General features: G+C 47.5%; 1 protein-coding gene across 1 annotated transcript in view; it reads right to left on the bottom strand.

The window, feature by feature from the left end:
* The window catches only part of FAM184B (family with sequence similarity 184 member B), a 124,785-nt gene that overhangs the window by 23,490 nt on the left and 78,110 nt on the right, over nt 1-23,185 (bottom strand). Inside the window, exons 6-7 of the mRNA XM_081813173.1 lie at nt 6,234-6,344; nt 1,836-2,019 (exon numbers count right to left, since the gene is read on the bottom strand). Coding sequence (XP_081669299.1) covers nt 1,836-2,019; nt 6,234-6,344 — 295 coding nt within the window. The remainder of the gene's footprint in view (nt 1-1,835; nt 2,020-6,233; nt 6,345-23,185) is intronic.

Raw genomic sequence — 23,185 nt, 5'->3', positions numbered from 1 at the left:
AACCCCAAGACAGAGCTGAGGTCTGTTTTATCTGGGAGGCATCCTGGGCATGTGTTGATACCCTCACAAGGAGAGTTGGGGCTCAGAGCCACAGACCCAGCGGTTCTGTCCTGTCCTGGCTGCTGACATGCCTGTGACCATGGGCAAGTCACACAACTGCTCTGGGCCTCAGTTTCTTCCTCTGTAAAATGAGTGCATTACAGGGTTGTTGGAAGACTCCAAAGAAGTAATAGATGGGGACGACGTTCTAGAGCTGACCGGGTCCCATACAAATGTTGTCATTCACATCGATGTCCACCAGATTTCTGGCTCATTTTTACCCCGGTGAATATGTGGTTAAGTAGGGGTCATTCCAGTGGGGTGGGCCTTGGGGGCTGTTGGCGGGACCAGAGCTCAAGCTCTGGAAGTCTGGGGTCGAGGGAGAGAAACTGCAGTTCCTGTCGACACTCAGGCACATGGACACGGGGAATAAGAGTTGGGCGAGGACGAAGCAGTGAGATTCAGACTCACTTACGTGTGTTTTCCCACCTGGAATATGAAGTGGACTGAAAATCCGGGACGGTAACAAAATAAACTGTTACAGTGGTGGGCTTTTGCTGGCTCCAGCTGCAAAGGTTAATTAACAGGGAAGCTGAATCAAGAAGCTGAATCACTGAAGCCAGGACACTCAAACGCCAACTTCACGGGAATTATTTATGTGTTTGACATCATGCAGCAAATGTTAAAACGAATGCTTATGTTCTGCCTTAAACTGTGGCCCCGGGAAGATATACTGAAGTCCTAGCCTCCAGTACCGGTTCATGTGACCCTATTTGCATAGAAGCTTCTGCAGATGCAATTAGTTAAGGCGAGGTCCTACTGGATCAGGGTGGACCCTAACCAAGGATCCCGGTGTCCTTAGATGAATGCCTTGTGAAGACCCAGAGGCGCAGACGCACAGGGAAGAAGGCCCCGAGAGGACAGAGCCAGAGCGGGAAGTGAGGCATCCGCAAGCCGCAGAACACCTCCGATTGCCAGCAACCATCAGAAGCCGGCAGACAGGCATGCAGGAGAGTCTCCCTCTCAGCCGCCGGGAGGAACCAACCCTGCCGACACCTTGATTTGGGGCGGCTAGCCTCCAAAACTGTGAGACCACACCTTGCTGTGGTTTAAGCCACCAAGTGTGTGGAGATTCATTATGGTGGCCCTAGGAACATAAAATGGCTTATGGTGAGAGGGCAGAGGACACACAGGAACCGGCTTCCGCCCTGGAGCAGGGTCCCTGAAAGGGCAGCCTCGCCGGAAGGGCCAGCGTGAGAGTGGCTGGTATCTTGGAGGCAGAGGGCGGCCAGGGGCGTTATCACTATGCTTCCTGCCAGGCAGAACCCAAGGCCGCCTGTAGGCACGGAGCCTTTTTTTTTTTTTAAAGACTTTTTAATTTATTCATTTGAGAAACAGAGATACAGAGAGAGAGAGAGAGAGAGCGCGCGCGCATGAGCAGGGGGAGAAGCAGAGGGAGGGGGAGAAGCAGGCTCCCGGCTGGGAAGGGAGCCCAATGCGGGGCTCGCTCCCAGGACCCTGGGATCATGACCTGAGCCAAAGGCAGACGCTTAACCATCTGAGCCACCCAGGCGCCCCTAGGCACGGAGCCTGTTATCTGCCAGGCAAGCTGCTCTCAACGAGGGAGGGAAGACTGCATCTGACACGCCCTGCTCATTTTCAAACCACGCAGATAATTACCCAGAACTCTATTTTCCTCATGGTTTCTGCAAATGGATTTTGTGGTGATTTTTTTTTTTTTTTCAGACGCTTTGGCAGCTCTGAGGGGGGAGATACAAAAGCCCATTAATGCCAGCATGTGTCACGAGGGATGATAAGCGCTGAGAGAAGGGAAATATCCTTAATGAAAGCAGAAAAAAAACCAGAGGTTACCTGGGTCTCGAAAATGCTGTGGTGCCAGCAGTCCAATCCCTGGGGCCTTTCTTTGCCTTTTCCAGGACGCACCTTATTCTGTTGGATAAATTCTTCCAGTCTTAAAACCTAAAATAGAAGAAAAGAAACACTTAGTAATGAAACGGAGCCCCGTCTCCTGATGGGGTCATTAATCTGCGAAACCATTCTCCCGGGTCAATTTGTTCTGGGGACAGTGCCCCATTAGACAGCTTCTAAAAGTGTTTCTGTAAAAGCCATTTCTAATTGGCTGGTGGCTTCATCTTCCTAGAAAGGATGAGCCTGGCAGGTGTATCGCACTCTATACTTCCTTTTATTTATTTATTTATTTTTAAAAGATTTTATTTATTTTTTCATGAGAGACAGAGAGAGAGAGGCAGAGGGAGAAGCAGGCTCCCAAGGAGCAGAGAGCCCGATGCGGGGCTCGATCCCAGGACCCTGGGATCATGACCTGAGCCGAAGGCAGACGCTTAACCATCTGAGCCATCCAGGTGCCCTCTATAGTTCCTTTTAAATTATGCACATCAGTACACCTATATGGGAACTGTAGGGTGGTTTTCCTTGGCTCTCAGACCATTCCTGGAAGATCACTCTCTTTCTTTTTTTTTCTTTTTATTTGACAGAGAGAGACACAGCGAGAGAGGGAACACAAGCAGGGGGAGTGAGCAGGAAGGCTGATGCAGGGCTCGATCCCAGGACCCTGGGATCATGACCTGAGCCGAAGGCAGACGCCCAATGACTGAGCCACCCAGGCGCCCCACTCTCTTTCTTTTTTTAAAAAGTTAGTTGGTAAAGAAAAGGAACAATATTTAAGAATTATACCAAAGAAAGGGCGGCTAGAAGGTGCTTTTAAAGTGTATAGCCCTAATTATGATGATGATGATTAGCCAACTAACTGTAGAGTATCGATTAAACAGACTGGCTTCTCTGCCCTAGACTTTGAGAAGAACAAGGCGAATAACCATAAGGAAAACTCAGATGTGGCTAACAAATCTTTGTAGGAAACCTAACACTCCTCAGGCCCCATGCCAGGTATGAGGAGGAAAGGAAGAGGGACAGGGTGAGAATAAGATACAGCCCATGCCTTCCAGGAGCTATCATCTTATGGAGGAAGCAGCAGGTAGATGGTTATCATCACAGCAATATTCAGAAGACAAAATAATAATAGGACCACGAATGGTGTGTTTGTTCTGTGCCAGGCACAGACCTAAGCATTTTATAGTATAAAGTTGTTTAATCCTCACAACAACTACTATGAGACACATACTACTGCAGAGAATTTACAGCAAAAATCTCTGCCCAGGGGAGTCCAGGGCACTTTAGGGGCGCTGAAGGATAAATAGGAGTCTGTCAGTGGCGAGGGTGAGAAAGGACATTCCAGGGGGCAGGAATAGCAGGTGCAATGGCAGAGGGAAGGTAGGATGTGTGTGAAGACTGGAGGAAAGTTCCATGTCAGGGACCCGGCATGCAGGAATGGCGGGAAGGAAAGAGAGTCCGGGGGGTAGTGGTGGTGGGTTGGGCTAGGCCCCAATTATGAAAAACATGGAAATTAAAGATTTGGGGGAAGGAGGAGTGGGGCCTTGAGCAGATTTGGGTTTTAGAAGGCTAGTTCTGGGAATTGCTGGCCCATGGGGAATGTGGAGGCAGGGAGATACAGGCCAAGGCTCTTGCCAGACTCTAGGCAATATCATAGAAGAAGAAGATTACGAAACTATTTATACTGCATCTTGCTAAGGCTTGCGAAATATTCAAATGGGAGTCCTATGCAATTATTTATGTAACCTCTACAAGAGGTAAAGAAAAACAGAGTCTAGGCAAGCCATCTGGGGGTCTGATAAAGGGAGAGGAGGGGACTGAGAACCTTTAGTGATAGGACCCACAGGACTTGACAACTGATTGGATGTGATGATGGGGTAGGGCGGGGACACCAGGTGAAGATGGAGGAGGTCAGGGCTGACTCTCCCATTTCTAGCTTTGGTAAGCGGGGGACCAGATGAGGTCACCACTAGCTCTGTGGAAGAAATGGAGGATGAAGAGCAGGCCTGAGGCGCTTTGTCAAGGTCAGCCTCTGGGTCAGGCCAGCCATCTGTAGATATGATCCTCGGTCATCAAAGATGCGGCATACAGTGCTAGAGGGAATACTGGCATAATGGTTAAGAGTGGGGTCTTCAGAGCCGCATTCCCTGGGTTTGAATCCCAGGGCCCACTAGTCCTTACCTGTATGACTTTGAGGAAGTGATTTACCTTCTCTGTGCCTCAGTTTATTCATTGTAAACCAAGGATAATCATAGTACCTACCTTGTACATGGTAGTGAGGATTAAAAGTTAATATATGTAAACCGCTTAGGCAGTACCTTAACTAAAGTAAGCACTCAGCAAAATTCACCCTTGTCATTTTTAGAGACGGTTCTCAGGGGCGTTTAGAGAAATAGTGGGCGGGGGGACCCCAGTGTCCCATGTCAGAAGGATGACTGGGCTGGTCCCACACACATATGTGAAGCCTCCCTAAGCTCTGCAGAGCAGCGTAGTCCAGATCCAATGTGAAAATTGGCAGTACAGCTCAGGAGGGAGGGAGAGAGGAGGGAGAAAGGAATGGGCATCCTCACTGGGCCGCCACCTTGGGCTAAGGTGGAACAGGAGCTTCTGGAGCAGAGACTTTCCACCAGGACTGCTCCTCCAGAGCCCCTGATATAGCAAGTCCAAGGCATGGCAGGCTCACCTTCTAGAAAAATGATAACTTGTGACATAGAAAAAAAGGTTGGAGGAAACCATAACGTGGACACGCATCACTCAGCCGAAGAGATAACATATCACAAATACAGCTGCGGCCCCCAAGCTTCTCCTGATCTCCCACCCTCCTTCCCTTCTAGAAACAACCCCTGGTTCAGATTTCCTTCTGTCATTCTCAGGCGTGTCTCAGACTGAACTCCACTATGTATTTTTAAACAATCAATACTGTTTTGCACACGGCTTCTAGATTCTTAAAAGCTCCCCCAGGAGGTTGCAGTGCTCAGCCAGGGCTGAGGAACAAATTTCTTTTTCTTTCTTTTTTTTTTTTAAGATTTTATTTATTTATTTATTTGAGAGCGAGAGAATGAGAGAGAGAGAGAGAGAGAGAGCACATGAGAGGGGGGAGGGTCAGAGGGAGAAGCAGACTGCCGGCTGAGCAGGGAGCCCGATGCGGGACTCGATCCCAGGACTCCAGGATCATGACCTGAGTCGAAGGCAGTCGCTTAACCAACTGAGCCACCCAGGCGCACCCGAGGAACCAATTTCATGGACTCCTAAGGGGAGGGTGGACTCAGGGCTCATCTGGAAGGTGTGAGAGAGGGCAGGGGAAGCAAGGGAACCCCTTCACATTTTGGTCTAATGAGGCTCAAGAATGAAGCCTGTTTCCAGTCCCTCCCACGAGTTCCCCCCATAGGATGGCCAACAGATCTTTTAAACTTTGACCTTAGTCTCTGGGTGGACCCACAGAGCAAACTGTGATGTTCAGCTGGTCTACAGGCATTCTCTACTCCTTTCTCCCTTACCTGCCTCCTCCGTGCCTCCCCAGGCTGGCCTGGTGACACGGATATGACCAATGGGAGAAGGAGTCAGTGGGAGCCCTCTGTGAAGGCTTGTGGTTTCCTGATGAAGTGGGCAGGCCTGGTCATCACCCGCTTCCCCCCCCCGCCCCCGTTTCCTGGTGTAAATTTGGATCTGGCAACGGAGCAGTGACAGTCATTTTCCAAGCCTGGGGGGAATCTGAGCTGACTTCTTAGACGCAGCAGGCACAGGGCCTAGGGCCCACGATACTTTGAGGGGCCATGACAATGTTTGAATTCTTTTAAAGTCAGAAAGTAAAAATACAGCTTGGCTATATTAATCTTTATGCCAATGTAGTCATAAAATATAATTTTTGATATTCTTTTTTCAATAGAGGAAGGAGTCCATGAAGGCAAAAGCGCCTAAAACCCAGGAAAGTAAGGACACAGCCCAGGAGGAGGAGAGACTGTGGGAAGCTCAGATATACCAGGCCTGATGTCATTTATACACAGAATCCACCCCAGCAGCCTACTGCCTCCTTTCATGCGAGACATTAAAGGCCTCTTTGTCAAGCCTCCATAAATCAGGCTGTTACTCGCAGCTAAATTTATGCCCCACGAGACAGATTTCTTGTCAGGCCAAAGTCCTTTCCTTTCTTCCAAGGATGCTGAATGTACGGAAGTCAGGCCAGTTTTCTGAGATTCCTGGCATCTCAGTTAGCCAAGACTCCCACCCAGACCCATCACTCCCAAGCACTGCATTAATTTGGGATTTACCTCTAGCAGAGAGTTCTGGAGCTTCACATTTAGGGCCGCTTTCTCTTCTTCCAGCTGCTTGATTTCATTTTCTGACTTCTTCTTCACTTCCTCCAACTGTGCTTCTACTTCCTAAATGATGATTAGAAGAGTTATCCATATCCAAGACATGAACGCATGGACAGGACATGTACACATTCACACCCTGACTTATCCCAAAGGGGTTCAAAGAAGCTTACAATAAAGGTCACAAGATACAAAATTAATCTACAGAAATCCATTGCATTTCTATCCACTAATAATGAAGCAGCAGAAAGAGAAATTAAGAAAGCAATCCCATTTACACTTGCACCAAAAAGAATAAAATACCTAGGAATAAACTTTACCAAGGAGATAAAAACCTGTACTCTGAAAACTATAAAACATTGATGAGAAAAATTGAAGACAACCCAAACAAACGGAAAGTTAGTCTATGCTCATGGATTGGGAGAACAAATATTGTTAAAATGTCCATACTACCCAAAGCAATCTACAGGTTTAATGCAAACCCTATCAAAATACCAACAGCATTTTTCACAGAACTGGAACAAATAATCCTAAAATTTGTATAGAACCATGAAAGAACCCAAAATATCCAAAGTAATTTTGAAAAAGAAGAATAAAACAAGAGGTATCACAATCCCACATTTCAAGATTTACTAAAAAGCTGTAGTGCTTAAAACAGTATGGTACTGCCACAAAAACAGACACATAGGTCAATGGAACAGAATAGAAATCCCAGAAATAAATCCATGTTTATATGCCTCCTTGACGAAGGAGGCAAGAATATGCAATGGGAAAAAGACAGTCTCTTCAACAAATGGTGTTGGGAAAACTGGACAGCTACATGCAAAAGAATGAAACTGGACCACTTTCTTACACCATACACAAAAATAAACTCAAAATGGATTAAAGACCTAAATGTGAGACCTGAAACCATAAACATCCTAGAAGAGAACACAGGCAGTAATTTCTCTGATATCAACCATAGCAACATTTTTCTAGAGGCAAGGGAAACAAAAGCAAAAATAAACTACTGGGACTACATCAAAATGAAAAGTTTCTACACAGCAAAGGAAACAATCAACAAAACTAAAAGACAACCTACTGAATGGGAGAAGATACTTGCAAATGACATATCCAATAAAGGATTAGTATTCAAAATATATAAAGAATATAGAACTCAGGGTGCCTGGTTGGTTCAGTCGGCAGAGCATGCAACTCTTAATCTTAGGATTGTAGGTTCGAGCCCCACATTTAGTGTAGAGATTACTTAAAAATAAAATCTTAAAAAAATGAACACACAACATCCAAAAAACAAATAATCCATTTTAAAATGGGAAGAAGATTTGAACAGACATTTCTCCAAAGAAGATATCCAGATGACCAACAGACACATGAAAAGATGCTCAACATCACTCATCACTAGGGAAATGCAAATCAAAACCACAACGAGATATCACCTCATGCCTGTCAGAATGGCTAAAATAAAAAACACAAGGAACAAGTGTTGGCAAAGATGTGGAGAAAAATGAACCCTTTGTACTGTTGGTGAGAATGCAAACTGGTGCAGCCACTGTAGAAAACAGTATGGAGATCCTCAAAAAATAAAAAGTAAAATTACATATGATCTAGTAATTCAACTATTAGGTATTTACCCAAGGAATATAAAAACACCAATTCAAAGAGTTACATGAACCACTATGTTTATTGCAACATTATTTAAAAGAGTCAAATTAAGGGAAGCAGCCCATGTGTCCATTGATAGATCAATGGCTAAAGAAGATGTGGTGTATACACACACACACACACACACACACACACACACACACACAGAGAGAGAGAGGAATATTACTCAACCATGAAAAAGGATGAAATATTGCCATTTGCAGCAATATGGATAGATCTAGAGAATACAGTGTTAAGTGAAATAAGTCAGAGTTAGAAAGACAAATACCATATGATTTCACTCATATGTGGAATTTAAGAAACAAAACAAACATACAGAGAAAAAAAAGAGACAAGCCAAAAAACAGACTCTTAACTACAGAGAACAAACAGATGGTTACCAGAGGGGAGGTGGGTGGGGGATGGGTGAAATAGGTGATGGGGATTAAAGAGTACACTTCTGGTGAGCATTAAGTAAGGTAGAGAATTGCTGAATCACTATATTGTACACCTGAAACTAATATAACACTGTATGTTAACTACACTGGAATTAAAATTAAAAAAAAAGATTGATTTATTAATTTAAAAAGTCACTGGAATGAATAAACCCAGAGTCAGCAGCATTTTATATAAACCATTACTTTATTCCTGGCATTGATTTACTTCTGGATCTCAGCTTTTAATATTACTTAAAGGAAATAACTTCACAATTATTAAATTCTACTTCCAAGTTAAAAAAAAAAGAAGCCTACAATAGTCATAAAATATTGTAAGAAAACACAAATTAGAAATTAACAATGGGGTGCCTGGGTGGCTTGGTTGGTTGGGCATCTGACTCGGTTTCAGCTCAGGTCATGATCTCAGGGTCTGAGATGGAGCCCATGTGGGGCTCCATGCTCAGTGAAGAGTCTATTTGGGATTCTCTACCTCCCCCTCTGACCCTCCCTCTGCTTGTGCTCTCTCTCTTTCTCGCTCAAATAAATAAAATCTTTGAGAAAAAAAGAAATACACAAGAAATTCAAAAGAAAACAAATGTTAAGATTATACCCCAAATCTGATAAATATTGGTGGGGGGGGCGGCGGTGGGACATGGTAGACATCTGGGTTTAAGTTTTACAGTGTAAAGTGAGAAAAGAGAATGCTCATTACTGACACAATTCTCAGTGTTCCATAAGTCATGAAGCCAACTACATTCTCAGATGCAGGGAAATATTAAAATCAGAGCAAAATTTCCCTGGGATGACCTGGGGTTAAATGGAAACCTATCATTCACTCATTCAACCAACCAATATCAATGGAATATCTATTACATGCCAAGTATTGAAGGGGCTAGGGATACAGTCACTGTGTGCTGGTAAATGTTAAACAACTGGCTTCCAATCAATCAATCAATCAATCAATCAAACTGCTTTGTAGCATTTGTTGATTTCCATGTATAAGTACTCCTACTATGGCCGATTTCAAGTTACTACCATGATGTCACTGAGCAGAGAGAGCTGGGAAAAGATGTGACACCTGCCTCTCAGGAGTCAGTACAAGTTGGCTCTGACACACTGGAGGTAATAGTGAACAGGGTTCCCCAGTGGGGAAAACAAGTAGGAAATAGGTGATTATAATGAAATGTAGTGACAGCTACGTGAAGGTAGGATCAGTAAAAACTGGACAAAATGAGACAGGTGAATTTGGGAGGTGGAGCGGGGAGTGATCCCCCTTAAGGGAGAGCTAGGCATTAAGGCCAAGAAGGGAAAGGATATGGAATGAATGGTGACCTAAAAAGCTGGAGAGCAGAACTGAACAGGGGAGTGGTGTGGGATGAAGCAAGAGAGGCAAACAGGAGTCCAACCACGTAGGGTCTTAAAAACCACGTGAAGGAATTTGAACTACACCATGAAGATGATAGGGGGCCTTGGGAGAGTATGAAACCAAGGTTGAGTTTTCAGAGGATCCCCCTGGAACGGAGACTGGATTCAAGGGAGTGGGGAGAAGGGACGCAGGGAGACCAGTAAGGACATCATCGCACGGCCCAGCAAGAAATGGTGGGTGACTGGATCAGTGTGCGACCACCAAGGACAGGGGGAACTGAACATATTCCAGGGCCATCAAAGAAGTGGACGAATGGGTTTGATGACTGACTGAATGTGACACACAAAGGAGAAGTCATGTCTGACTACTGGGTTTCCGACTTGAGCATCTAAAGAGATATTGCTACTGATCACCTGGAGGACACCTGTACACCTTCTGTGGGGCCAAGTCCAGGTCAGGCCAGTGGCCCTGAGGTCAGGCACTTAGAAGAAAAGGGGGATGCAATTAGATTGGAAGGTCACATGAGGTGGACACTTAGCATGGGTATTGTCTCTTCAGTAAATCGAAGATCCCTTTTGCAGGGCTTGATGTTTGGAAAGTTCATTTGCTAAAAATGACATATAAATTATCCTTTTGCTCCCAAGAACCATCAGAAACAAATTCTGATTTTTTTATTTCATTGATTAGCTTCTTAGTCACTTAAGCTTTTGTTGAATAAAAGTTTTGTTAAACATGCTTTCCGGTAAAGACACTAACTCTGCCAAAGTGCGCTCTCGGTCACGACAGTGTAGACGCCTGGGAGAAAGATTCCTAGCAGAAAACAAGGGCTTTTTCTAATTCTACACAGCCTAACTTCCCAGGGTCCTTGTGATCAATCACGGCTTCAGCTGTTGCCTTGACAAATGGACCTAAAGTGAAAAAAAAATGTCACCAGATGGAAAGAGCTGACTTCATTAGTGATTTTTGGCATCTGGAAGCTTCATTTTAGGTGCAGAATAATGTAGTTTTCTGTCAGAAGACGAACAGCTCTGGGTCATCTCGAGAACACAGATTGGGAGGAAAGCATGCTTATATCCAGCTCAGTCCAAAGTGACCCTGAGGATTTCAACAGGAAACTTTAACAATCTCCTAGCTAGGCAAAGAGAAAAAAACACAACTACAAGGATATGAACATGAGGGAAAAGGAGACTAGTGCTTTCAAATCTAAAAACTGCAGCATCCCATTCCATACCTGGAACAAGGTTCCATGGGCCATTAATTTCCAGAAGTCACAGAGCACTTCCAGAAACTGTTCTTCTGAACTCTCACAGTACTCAGGGAAAAAGCTTTATTGCATCCGTTTCACATGGAAGAAATCCCATGAGGTAAAAGTAGGACTCACACCCACCTTCTGCTTCCTTGTCTAGACTGTCCACAATTACAGGTAATTTAAAAAATAGACACATGGAGTTTGAGGCCCATGTTGGGTGTAGAGATTACTTAAATAAATAAACTTTAAAAAAAAAGGCGGGGGGGAAGACACATGAAGGAGCCACAGTGATGGGAGCAACAAATGAGCAACCACAGAAAATTACTAGATTTCAATTGGTGCTTTAAAGGAAAACACGTTGAGGTGCCTCGGTGGCTCAGTGGTTAAGCGTTGGACTTTTGTTTTCAGCTCAGGTCATGATCTCATGATCCTGAGATCGAGGCCCAAGTCGGGCTCCACACTCAGTGAGGAGTGTGCTTGAGATTTTCTCTCTCCCTCTGCCCCTCCCCTGACTCACACACTCACTGTTTCATTCTCTCTTTCTAAAGTAAATAAATACAATAAATCTTTAAAAAAATAAAGGAAAACGAAACAGGCTAACTTTTTTCAAGAAGAAAAATTACTATTTGGAATGCCTCTGCCTACTGCTCCCCCCGCTTGTGTGCGCTCTCTCTATCAAATAAATAAATAAATAATCTTTTTAAAAAATCTATACTTTCAACAAGCTAATATTCATAATGTCCAGCATCCAATCAAGTATTACTAACAGAGGCTGCAGGGGCCCGAAATGCAAATGCTGGGGGATCACACAGAGAACCAGCCAAGAGGGACACGAGGGCACTGGAGAGCCACCTCGCCCCACCAGCCCTGCTGGCCTGAGGAGCTGGGCTGGAAGGCAGGTAGGATATGTGCCCGCTCCCTGTCTTTGTGAAGCTCCCAGAGTCTAGAAGGCAGCCGCAACATGTGACTGTGGGCCCCTGGGAGCTGGGGCTTCATGACGCCTGACACCTGTGGTCTTTCTGTCCCGAGGCTTCCTCTGCCCCAGGAACTTGTCTCCATTTGGATTCAATGTGTGGTTCACCCAACAACAGAGCAGGCCCACACTGGGTCCAGGGCAGTGCCCTGACCTGTTCACCGGCACAATGCTTTCAGATATAGGTGCTGAATAAACATTCGGGGGTCAGTGTGGGACCCATGGATGAATAGCTATTGCTCAAATATTACTTTATATTGGATAGCCCTAGATTTAGTTTGGCTGTTTCTTTAAATGTGACCTGCCCTAAAGAACAATGCGTTCATTAGTAGAAAATACCTACTGGGCACCAACTACATTGAGGGGTTCAGTCCCTGTGCCCACCAAGGTCACTTTTTAGAAGACGGATCACAGTCAAATGAAGCAATCACAATGGCTCTTAAAGCCTACTGGGACCATTGTGTGAGTTCAGGGGATGGATGGACCAGGCTAGGCTACTTTGTGGGGGGCTACTTTGTGGGGGGAGGCTTTCTCTGTGGGAATTCTCATGGGCATGGAGATGAAGAGGAGCACTCCAGGGGAGGTGGCCAGCAAAGGAGGGGGTGACACAAAGACCTGGGAAACTCCCCAGGGTTGGGTGGAGTGAGAAGCATGTGTCCTGGAAGCCATAAACCCAAATAGGGCCCAGCAGGATGCAGCAGACATGCTTAGCCATTGCTCAGGCTCCCCGGTCGGAGGAGGGGAGGGTGTGGAGAACAGCTGCTGGGTCCAGGGGAGCACAGCCAAGGTGATGGGCATTCTGGGAGGAGGGAGCTCAGGAGGACACTTTGGTTTGGGGCATGAGCAAGTGGGAGAATGGGATCACTTGCTGACGGGGACTCAGGGTGACCCTCTCTGGATTTGCGCACCATTGTCCCAAAGCGTTTCCTTCATTTTTCATAGTGGAAAACATGTCTACAAAGCCTTCTACAAGTGCTGTGCAGCCAGGCTCCCTTCGGGCTGACTGTCCTGCAACAGCTGCAGAACGCTGTTTCCTGCAGGCCAGCCCAGGGCATCTCTGAGCTGCACCCAAGCCACCCCCTCCCCCACCCACCACCCTGCAGTCCAGTCCTTCCACCACTGCCACACTGAGGGGCATGGCACAAACAGGGTGAGCCTATCTTCAGTTTTCTTTTGTGGAACCGAAATGCCTGACCTTGAGAGTGTGGTTCAGGCCATCGCTTACATTTCAAAAAACCCACTGCTGTGCAGGAAAACGTTCAGGGTTATTTTCGGCAAAAGAATTTCCCAAAGATACATATTCATTAGCCCTGAGTGAATGAAATCCTGTGTCTGTGGGGCCAGACATGATGGGGCGTATTGGCAGTCGTTCTGGGTGTAGACTGATTCGGGTTGAAATGCCCGATCCCTGCTTTGGGAAGCATGTGGATACTCCCCTCATTGTGTCTAATTGGGGTGGCGTGAAAAGTCAAATTACTGCAGCAGTTCTGTATCACCTGGGTTCTTCAGTGCCAGGGGAGGGGCTGGCCTTGGCTAACCTGAGCAAGAGGGTGGCAGGTACTTGGGGCTTACTGCTGGGCCAGGCCTCAGGATGGTCCTGGGTGGCTGCCTGGAGGAAGAACCCTGCATGAGACCCCCTGGTCCTGGAGTCCCTGGGGGAGTGCCCAGGTGGATGTGCGAGGACCCCAGGCTGACGTGGAGGAAGGAGAGACTGACCTTTGGGGCTTCCAGGTGGGCTGACCACCAGGCTTCTCTTGCCCTCTAACTACACTTTGGTGATGGGAATGAGGGCAGAGGTCATTCCCAAGCAGGAAATTGGGGGGAGTGGGTAGGGACAGGAGTGAGTGTCCCATCTGTGGTCAGTGCAGTGCGCCAGCCCATTGGCAGAGCCAGTCCATCCATCCTCAGGGCTTGAATCCTGGTCCAGGCTCCCTCTGGGGGGTGGGGAGTGGTGTTGAGTAGATGAGGCCTAGGATAAGGATACTAGTAGGACAGGGCTACTTTGATATAAGTTTTGAGCAAGTCCTACATCAATACCAACCATCCCGGTAAGCCCATCCCTACTGATTTCCACCAGTAGCATACACTAAATTTCTCAAATGTCCTCAACACACAGAAGCAGACATTTTCTGAGGACTCCCCACTCCCAACCAGAGTTTTGGTCACTACAAAGTTCTCATCCATCCTTAGGAATAAATACAGCAAGCAACATGTTTTTAGTTGTCATGTCCTCATCACTGTCTGCAGGGAAGACTGCCATGATCATGTGACTTTCCACACCGTTTGCCCTCTAATTTCCCAGTCGTGTCTGGCCAGGCTGAGCAGCTGTAGTTCTGGCCACGCTTTGATTTGCTCCTTCTGGTTTGGGCCATAGCTGCAGCTGCACTTGCTAGCCACACTTCTGTAGACCCACCACCCACTGACACACCAGGTTTAAGAAGATCCAGAGTCTTTTAACACCCAAATTATCCAAGATATAATTAAGAACAGTCGTCATACCAAGGACCAGGAAAATGTCATCTTGAGTAAGTTAGACAATCCAAAGACCCCCAACACCGAGATGACACAAGTTTGGGGATTTCCTGATGAATCTTAAAGTAGCCATCATAATAATGCTTCAAGAAGCAATCATAAACATGCTTGAAACAAAAGAAAAACAGTCTAGGCAAAGAAACAGAAGATACAAAGAAGAACTAAGTTGAAAATTAAGAACTGAAAAAGCACAATAACTGAAATTTTAAAAACACAGTAAATAGGCTCAATATAGGGGCGCCTGGGTGACTCAGTCGTTAAGCGTCTGCCTTTGGCTCAGGTCATGATCCCAGGGTCCTGGGATCGAGCCCCACGTTGGGCTCCCTGCTCGGCTGGAAGCCTGCTTCTCTCTCTCCCACTCCCCCTGCTGTGTTCCCTCTCTGTCTCTCTCTGTCAAATAAATAAAAAATCTTAAAATAAATAAATAAATAGGCTCAATATAGCATAATGGAGAGGGATCTAGAGGAGAGTCATAAACATGAAAACAGAATAATAGAAATGACCTCATCTGAACAACAGAGACAAAATGACTGGAAACAAAAAAGAAAAAGGAAGAAAGAACAGAACCTGTGAAAAGGTAGCAAAAACTCTAACATTTGTGTGACTGGAATCCAAGAACGAGAAAAGAAAAAAAAGTGGGAGTTAAAAAGTATTTCAAGAAAAAATGGGGGATGCCTGGGTGGCTCAGTTGGTTAAGCATCTGCTTTCGGCTCATGTCATGCATGGTCTCAGGGTCCTGGGATCGAATGCTGCATCAGGCTTCTTGCTCAGCGCGGAGCCTGCTTCTCCCTCTGCCTGCCACTCCCCCTGCTTGAGCACTCTCTCTCTCTCCCTCTGACAAATAAATAAATAGAATCTTAAAAAAAATGGATGATAATCTCCCAAATTTGGCAAAAGATATAAACCTAATAATTTAAGAAACTGAGCAAAAACCAAACAGGATAAGCCTAAAGAAATCCACACACATGTTACAGACTAAATTGTGTCTTCCCCAAATTCCTATGTTGCAGTCCTAAACCCCCATGCATTTGGAGGTGGGGCCTCTGCAGGTAATTAAGTTGAGATTAGGTCATGAGGGTGGGTCCTTCATGATGGGGTGAGCATCCTTATAAAAGACACCAGAGAGCTCTTGCCCTCTCTCCATGCACATGCACAAAGGAGAGGTCATGTGAGCACACAGTGAGAAGGTAGCTGTCTGCAAGCTAGGAAGAGGGCCCTTCACAGAACCTGACCATACTGGCAGCCTGATGATGGACCTCTAGCCACCAGAACTGTGAGAAAATTAATACCTGTTGTTTAAGCCCATAGGGCTTGTGAGTTCTTAGACATGGCACTAAAAGCATGATCCATAAAAGAAAACACTTGATAAACCGGATTCTAGCAAACATATAAACTTTGGGGTGCCCAGTGGTACAGTTGGTTAAGCATCTGACTCTTGGTTTCAGCTCAGGTCATGATCTCAGGGTCATGGGATCGGGCTCTGTAGAGTCTACTTGAGATTTTCTCTTTCCCTCTCCCTTTGCCCTCCCCCCTCAAATAATAAAAAAATCTTTTTTTAAAAAAAGTAAAAACTTTTGCCCTATTAAAGATCCTGATAGGAGAATGAAAAGAGAAGCTACAGAAGAGGAGAACATATTTGCGAACCCCATATCTGACAAAAATGTGTATGTAGAATATACAAAGATCTCTCAAAACTCAACAGGGAAAAAACTCCCCAAACTATCCAATAGAAAATGGGCAAAAGACATGAACAGACATTTCACCAAAGAGAGTATACAGATGGCAAATAAGTACATGAAAAGATATTCAACAACACTAGCCATTAGGGAAATGCAAATGAAAACCTTTTTATCACTACCTACCTGGTAGGACAGCTGGTTAAAATAAACAGTGAAAACATCAAATGCTGGAGAGAATGTGGATCTCTCACTCATTACTAGTGAGAATGTAAATGCTACAGTTGCTCTAGTAAGATAGTTTGATATGTTCTTCAAAAGCTAAACATAAACTCTATAACCCAGCAATCATGCTCCTGGACATTTATCCCAGAGAATGAAAAATTAAATTCACACAAAACACTGTGCACAAATGTTCACTGCAGGTTTATATGTGTAATAATAGCCTTAAGACTGGAAACAACCAAAATGTCCCCCAAAGGTGAACGGGTGAACAAACTATAGTATGTCCATAACATGGAATCCAACTCAACAATAAAGAAAAAAGAACTACTGATGCACCAACTTTGGCTGGATCTCAGGGGCATTATGCTGAGTGAAAACAAAAAAACCAACCACCCTCAAAAGGTCACCGCTGTAGGATTTCACTCATGTAACATTCTCAAAAGAACAAAACTCTCAAGATGTAGAACAGATTGGCAGTGGCTACAGGCAGGAATTGTGGGGACAAAGGCGGGTGCCTGAGGGAGATCTTCATGCTGACAGAGCAGTTCTGCGCCTGGGCTGTGCTGTGGCTTACGTGAATGAACACAATACAATGGTAGAACCAGACACGCACATCATGCCCATGTCAGTTTCCTGGTGTTAACACTGTTCTGCGGTGATGTAAGATGTTACCACTGGGGTAAAATGGGTGATAGGTGCCTTTATGAAGGGACCTTTCTGTACTACCTGCAGCTTCCTGTGGATCTATAAATCTATCCATCCATCCATCCATCCATCCATCCAGCCATCCATCCTAAGGCCATACCTGTCCACACGTTCCAAAATAGCTCCTTAAAGCTAGCCTTCCCACCCTGGCTCTCTGGAGCTCAAGGCTTCCCTGTGGGCCCAGTGGCCCCACCCTATGGGTGCCAGGCAGTGGGGGAGGAGGAAGGAGGGGTCTAGTGCTGGGCTGGGGCTGGGCTGGTGCTGGGCTGGGGCAGTCCGGGACCAGTCTCTTGTCCACAGAGAAGGACAAGTGTGGGCCTGAGGCAGCACCCAGAGCACCCTCCTCCCAGAGCTGATGCTCTGCCTTCAGGAAGGAAAAGGCCAAGATAAGGAGCCGGCTCACAGTGAACCCTCCCGCCCTCATTCCCTCCCATCCTCCTCAGGACTCCCTCTGTCCCCCTGATCCTGCAGATCCTCTCCCCAATCTGCCATCTCCTGCCTCCCACTCACCGCCTGACCTGCACCACCACCTCAGTTGTCTGCGTTTTACAGATGAAGGAACTAGGGACTTGGAAGGGGTGAGCAGCTGCAGATCACACCCCCAAAGTGGTGTCCTGCCCCTTCATCTCCAAGAAGCTGCTATGTCTGGGGCCCTGGGGGTGCAGGTGAGCTGGGTCTGAGCAGCTGAGCAGAGGATGTTCTCAATGCTGGATCACGGAAGTGATCCAGTCGCCCCTCAGGTCCCAATTACCTGAACTCTACCACCCTCCCCACTGGCTCCTACAACCAACAACCCTCAAAATGGCTCAGACACCACCCATCTTAGAAGCACAAGCTTGCCTCTCACCCAAATCTCCGTCAAGTTCACCCTGCCCACCCCCCGCCCATACCCAGCTTCTTCACGACTCTCCTTAGTTTACCCCCGGTTGCTAGGAACGCATTGATTTGAACACCCCCCGGGGGCCACAACTTCAGGCTCTCCACCTCCACCTTGGCTGGAGCTGCAGGTGGGCCCCAGCTCACTGGGATCCACACCTCCCTTGAGCTCCCACCCCACTGCCCCTGGAGCTGGAGGGGCCCAGCCTGGAGCCTGGGTTTCCTCCTCCCTCCCCATACCCCCGCATCCAATTCATCACCAATTCTCAGCTCTGCCTGTTGGAAGTGGCCACCTCCCTCCAGGTCCACAGACACTCCCCCGTTTCCCAGACGCACCTGTTCCCACCTGTCTCCTGCTCTGCCTTGTTACCTCCATCCAGCCCCACAGCTAGAGCAGCCAGAGCGAATCCCACATCTCTCCCCGCAAATCCTTGCTTCCTTGGCTCAGAGCACACAGCCCACCATCCTGCCCCTCTCCAGTCTCTACCTACCGCCCTCACCCCACACCACCTCCCCCAGAGACAGGGAATGGTCTCCCCCTCTGGCCTTCTCCACCCTGGTCTTCACCTCACATGTGCTCTTCAAAGTCTGCATCCATCGGGAGCCTGCAGCTGAGAAGCACTTGCTGCTGTGGCCGGAGTTTGCAGCCGTAACATCAGGGTCCAAACCCAAGGTTTGCCACCAACTGGCTGTGAGACCTTGGACCAGAGATGGTGTCTGCAGAATTACTGTGTGAGGACCTTCTGCTTCTCTTTTATTATCAGAATGGCACCCACCTCAGTGGCTGGCTTTGAGATCTAGAGGAGTCCACGTGTATGAAAGTGTTTGACAGGGACAGGCAGGCTGTGCTCAGTGGCAGTTCTCCACGGAGAGCCAGGGCGACCCCTGCCCACCTTCTGGAGAATACAGTGACTCATGAGGCATGGTGGTGCCTGCAATTCCAGCGCGTGCATTGAGATCACCCAGGGATTGTTCATCTCAAATCAATTATCTTAAATCATTTATTTAGAGTTCCTAGAAATCCTGAAATTCGTGTCACCTCCCACTCCAGGACGTGATCCCCAATCCACCCCAGCTCCTTCTCTACGCCCTCCTGGGTGGCCATAGGTGGGGACATCGCCGTTTCCATGGGCCAAGACTTCCAGGAAGCCATGCATGTTGCTGACAAAGCTCTCAGCTCACGGACATCGGCCTGCCTCTGACCCCACAGCTTAGCCTGTTCTTGTAAGGCCTCCACTCCCCCTGCAGGTGGGAGCACCGGTCGTGAGCCTGGAGAGGCTCAGCCGATGACTCCTCCACACTGGCCTGGGTCTCCTCTGGAACTTGCTCTCAGCCTCCTCTGCATCTCAGGCCGTGGCCAGGGAGGCCTGGCTCTCGGGCAAGGTGTTCTTTAATTCTTGTGACACCCAGTGACAAAGCAGACTTCTCAATCTCTCGTTTTCTTCTTCCACGTTAAGAGCACATCTTTTAGCTCAGACACTTTCTGAAAGAGAGATTTATTCCTTTCCCTCCTTGTATTAAAAGCTTCCTTCATAAATTCAGACTTTCTGACGAACGCTGCCAAAGATTTATCGATGCGTTTCATTTCCAGGGGCAACTCTTTCAGCTTTCAGTCTATCTCAGTTAAGGCACGCTCCTTCCAAAGAGAACCTCCCATAAGACGTAGGCTCCCCAAATGGTGTGCCACTGGGATACCAGGCTGGAGTTGGTTCCAGGCCAGAGGGCTGAGGGCCATGGCCCACCAGTAGGTCCACACAGTGACGTAACGTGGGGAATGCAGTCTGAGTGGTTCCAACCACTGGTCGGTCAGACCTCGGCATTCAGGCACAACTCTGCAACATTTGGGAGGCAGCCTCCAACAGGGGGAGGAGCCTCTACCTTTGCAGACAGCCTCTGTTCTGGCTCCTCCACTGGAAGACAGATGTCCCGGGGACTCATTTTCCCTGCGCTAAGCTCTTGGTCAGCCAGGCATCCAAGGGAATCTTTGGCCCCACACTGACCTGGGTGGAATTCCTGGCCTGTCGAGTGTCTGGTAGACTCACTCACCTTTCGCTGAGCTGGGGTGGCAGGGCTCCCAGTTGGGCAGGGGTCCAGGAGACTCTTTTGCCCTGTGGTGAGCTGGGTCAGAGGGCTCCCTCTGCTTGGAGGGTTTGCGTTCAGTCGATTGTCCAGGGGACTTGCTTATCCAATGCTGAGTGGGGTGGGAGAGTTCCCTGGGTGTCCCTGGGCCTCATTTGCCCTGTGTTGAGCCAAGTCAAAGGTCTCCCAGTCACTTGGGTATACAGGGGCTCATTTGCCCTGAACTAAGCCAGGTTATAGGGCTCACAGTCAGAAGGCTCCCAAACGGCGGTGTCTGGGAGGCTCACTTTGCTCTATGCTAAACTGTGTCAGTGGGCTTGAAGTTGTCTGGGTGGCCGGGGGACTCATTTGCCCTTTGCTGACTGGTAGGAGAGCTTCTGGTCTGCAGTGTGTCCGGGGAACTCGTTCGCCCTGTGTTGAACTGGGTGGGATGGCTTCCGGCTGGAGGGCTCCTAGTCCATCAGATGTTTGAGGAATTCATCTGCCCCATTCTAAGTGGGGTCAGAGTACTCCTGGTCCAAGAGCACTCAGTCAGCTTGCTGTCCTGGGGACTCTTTGCCCTGTGCTAAGTTGGTTCAGAGAATTCCCCATCAGCGAGGTGCCCAGGGAATTAGTTTGCTCTGTGCTGAACAGGGTCGATGGGCTCCTGGTGGACCCAGTGTCTGGGGGACTCCATAGCCCTGTGTTAAATTGGTTCAGAGAATTCCACATTGGCAAAGGGTCTGGGGGACTTGTTTGCCTTGTGCTGATCTGGGTCAGAAAGCTTGTGAATGGCTAGATGTCTGGGGGATTAGTTCACCCTGTGATGAGCTGGGTCACAGGGCTCCTGGTTGGCTTGGTGTCTGGAGGACTCAAATGCCCTGTGCTCTGCTGGGTTGAGGGCTCCCAGTTGGAGGGCTCTCGGTGAGTCCAGTGTCTAGGCAACTCATTTGCTCCATGCTGAGCTGGGTCAGAAGACTTGTGGTACAAGGGCACTCAGCTGATTCACTATCCTGAGGATTTACTGCCCTATGCTGAGTTGGTTTTGGAGAATTCCCCATCATCTGAAGGTCCAGGGGATTTGGTTGCCTAGTGATGATCTGGGTCAGTGGGCTCCTGGTCGAAGGGTTCTTTGTTGGCCCATCTGGAAGACTCAATTGTCCTATGCTCTGTTGATTTGGAGGACTCCTAGTCAGCCTAGCATCCTGGAGACTTGTTGGCCCCATCCTGAGTTGGGTCAGAGACATCCCCATCAGCTCTATTTCTGGGAGATTCTCTCACTCTGCGCTGTGGGGTTGGTGTGTTCACACTTCACCATGTGTCTAGAGGATTAGCTTCTCCTGTGCTGACCCTGGACACAAGGCTCCAGTTCAGCAGAATGTCCAGGGGACCTTCAGGACATGCCACTGGCTTCCCTGTGCTGAGTCAGGCTATGACCCCAGAGGACTAGAGGAGCTTTGCCTGACTGGGTGAGGGTCCACTGAACTGTGATTCTCAGAGCCCCCCACCTTTCTGCCAAACGGGACTGAGTAATTGGGTGGTCTGGTCAGTCCTGCAGTGGGGCCTGGGTCTAGGTGGTGCTGAGTGCTGGCAGAAGGACTCACGGGACCCCAGAGGGGCAGAAAGGTAGACGTGAACATGAAGTGGAGTGAAGAGTGTGGGTGAGAGGCTGGGGCAGGACCATTTAGGGGAGAAGTTGCCATTAGCAGGAACGGAGAACCGTGAAGCATACGCCAGTCATAGCTGCCCGATGGAGGAGCCTTGGGCATGTGCTGGGTTTTTCTAACAGCCAGGGTTCATCCCAGCTCCTCCTGAGGGTGCCATTGTGCCCCAGCCAATCACCAGGGGGCTCTCAGCTTGGTGTTGCTCATGTGGCCAATCACCAGGCAACTCAGCTGGCCATCACCGGGTGGTTTTCACTGTGCCCCAACTGACGTCATCGTCTGGACTCCAAGTTTTTTTTGTTTTTTTTTTTTAAGATTTTATTTATTTGACAGAGAGAGACATAGCGAGAGCAGGAACACAAGCAGGGCGAGTGGGAGAGGGAGAAGCAGGCTTCCCCCAGAGCAGGGAGCCCGATGTGGGACTCGATCCCAGGACCCTGGGATCATGACCTGAGCCGAAGGCAGATGCTTAACAACTGAGCCACCCAGGTGCCCCTGGATTCCAAGTTTTTAAAGAAAAATATATTAACTTGTTTTGAGAAGAAACGTTACTATTTGGAATGTATTTATTTAGTTAGTTATTTTATTTTATTGTTATGTTAGTCACCATACAATACATCATTAGTTTTTGATGTAGAGATCCACGATTCATTGATTTCGTATAACACCCAGTGCTCCATGCAGTACGTGCCCTCCTTCATACCCATCGCTGGGCTAACCCATCCCCCCACCCCCTCCCCTCTAAAACCCTCAGTTTGTTTCTCGGGTACATAGTCTCTCATGGTTCGTCTCCCCCTTTGATTTCCCCTCTTCATTTTTCCCTTCCTTCTCCCAATGTCCTCCATGCTATTCCTTATGTTCCATAAATAAGTGAAACCATATGAAAATTGACTTTCTCTGCTTGACTTATTTCACTTAGCATAATCTCCTCCAGTCCCATCCATGTTGATGTAAAAGTTGGGTATTCATCCTTTCTGATGGCTGAGTAATATTCCATTGTATATACGGACCACATCTTCTTTATCCATTCATCTGTTGAAGGGCATCTCGGCTCTTTCCACAGTTTGGCTATTGAGAATATTGCTACTATGAACGTTGGGGTGCATATGGCCCTTCTTTTCACTACATCTGTGTCTTTGGGGTAAATACCCAGGAGTGCAATTACTGGGTCATAGGGTAGCTTTATTTTTAATTTTTTGAGGCACCTCCACACTGTTTTCCAAAGTGGCTGTACCAACTTGCATTCCCACCAACAGTGTAAGAGGGTTCCCCTTTCTCCACAACCTCTCCAACATTTGTTGTTTCCTGCCTTGTCAATTTTTGCCATTCTAACTGGTGTAAGGTGGTTTTGATTTGGATTTCCCTGATGGCTAATGATGATGAACATTTTTTCATGTGTCTGTTAGCCATTCTTTGGAGAAGTGTCTGTTCATGTCTTCTGCCCATTTTTTTGACTTGATTATTTGTGTTTTGGGTGTTGAGTTTGAGAAGTTCTTTATAGATCT

This window comes from Leptonychotes weddellii, chromosome 2 (assembly GCF_054177405.1).
Source record: "Leptonychotes weddellii isolate Sample4059 chromosome 2, ASM5417740v2, whole genome shotgun sequence".
Lineage (NCBI taxonomy): Eukaryota > Metazoa > Chordata > Mammalia > Carnivora > Phocidae > Leptonychotes > Leptonychotes weddellii.
This window is presented reverse-complemented; position numbering and strand designations above follow the sequence as displayed.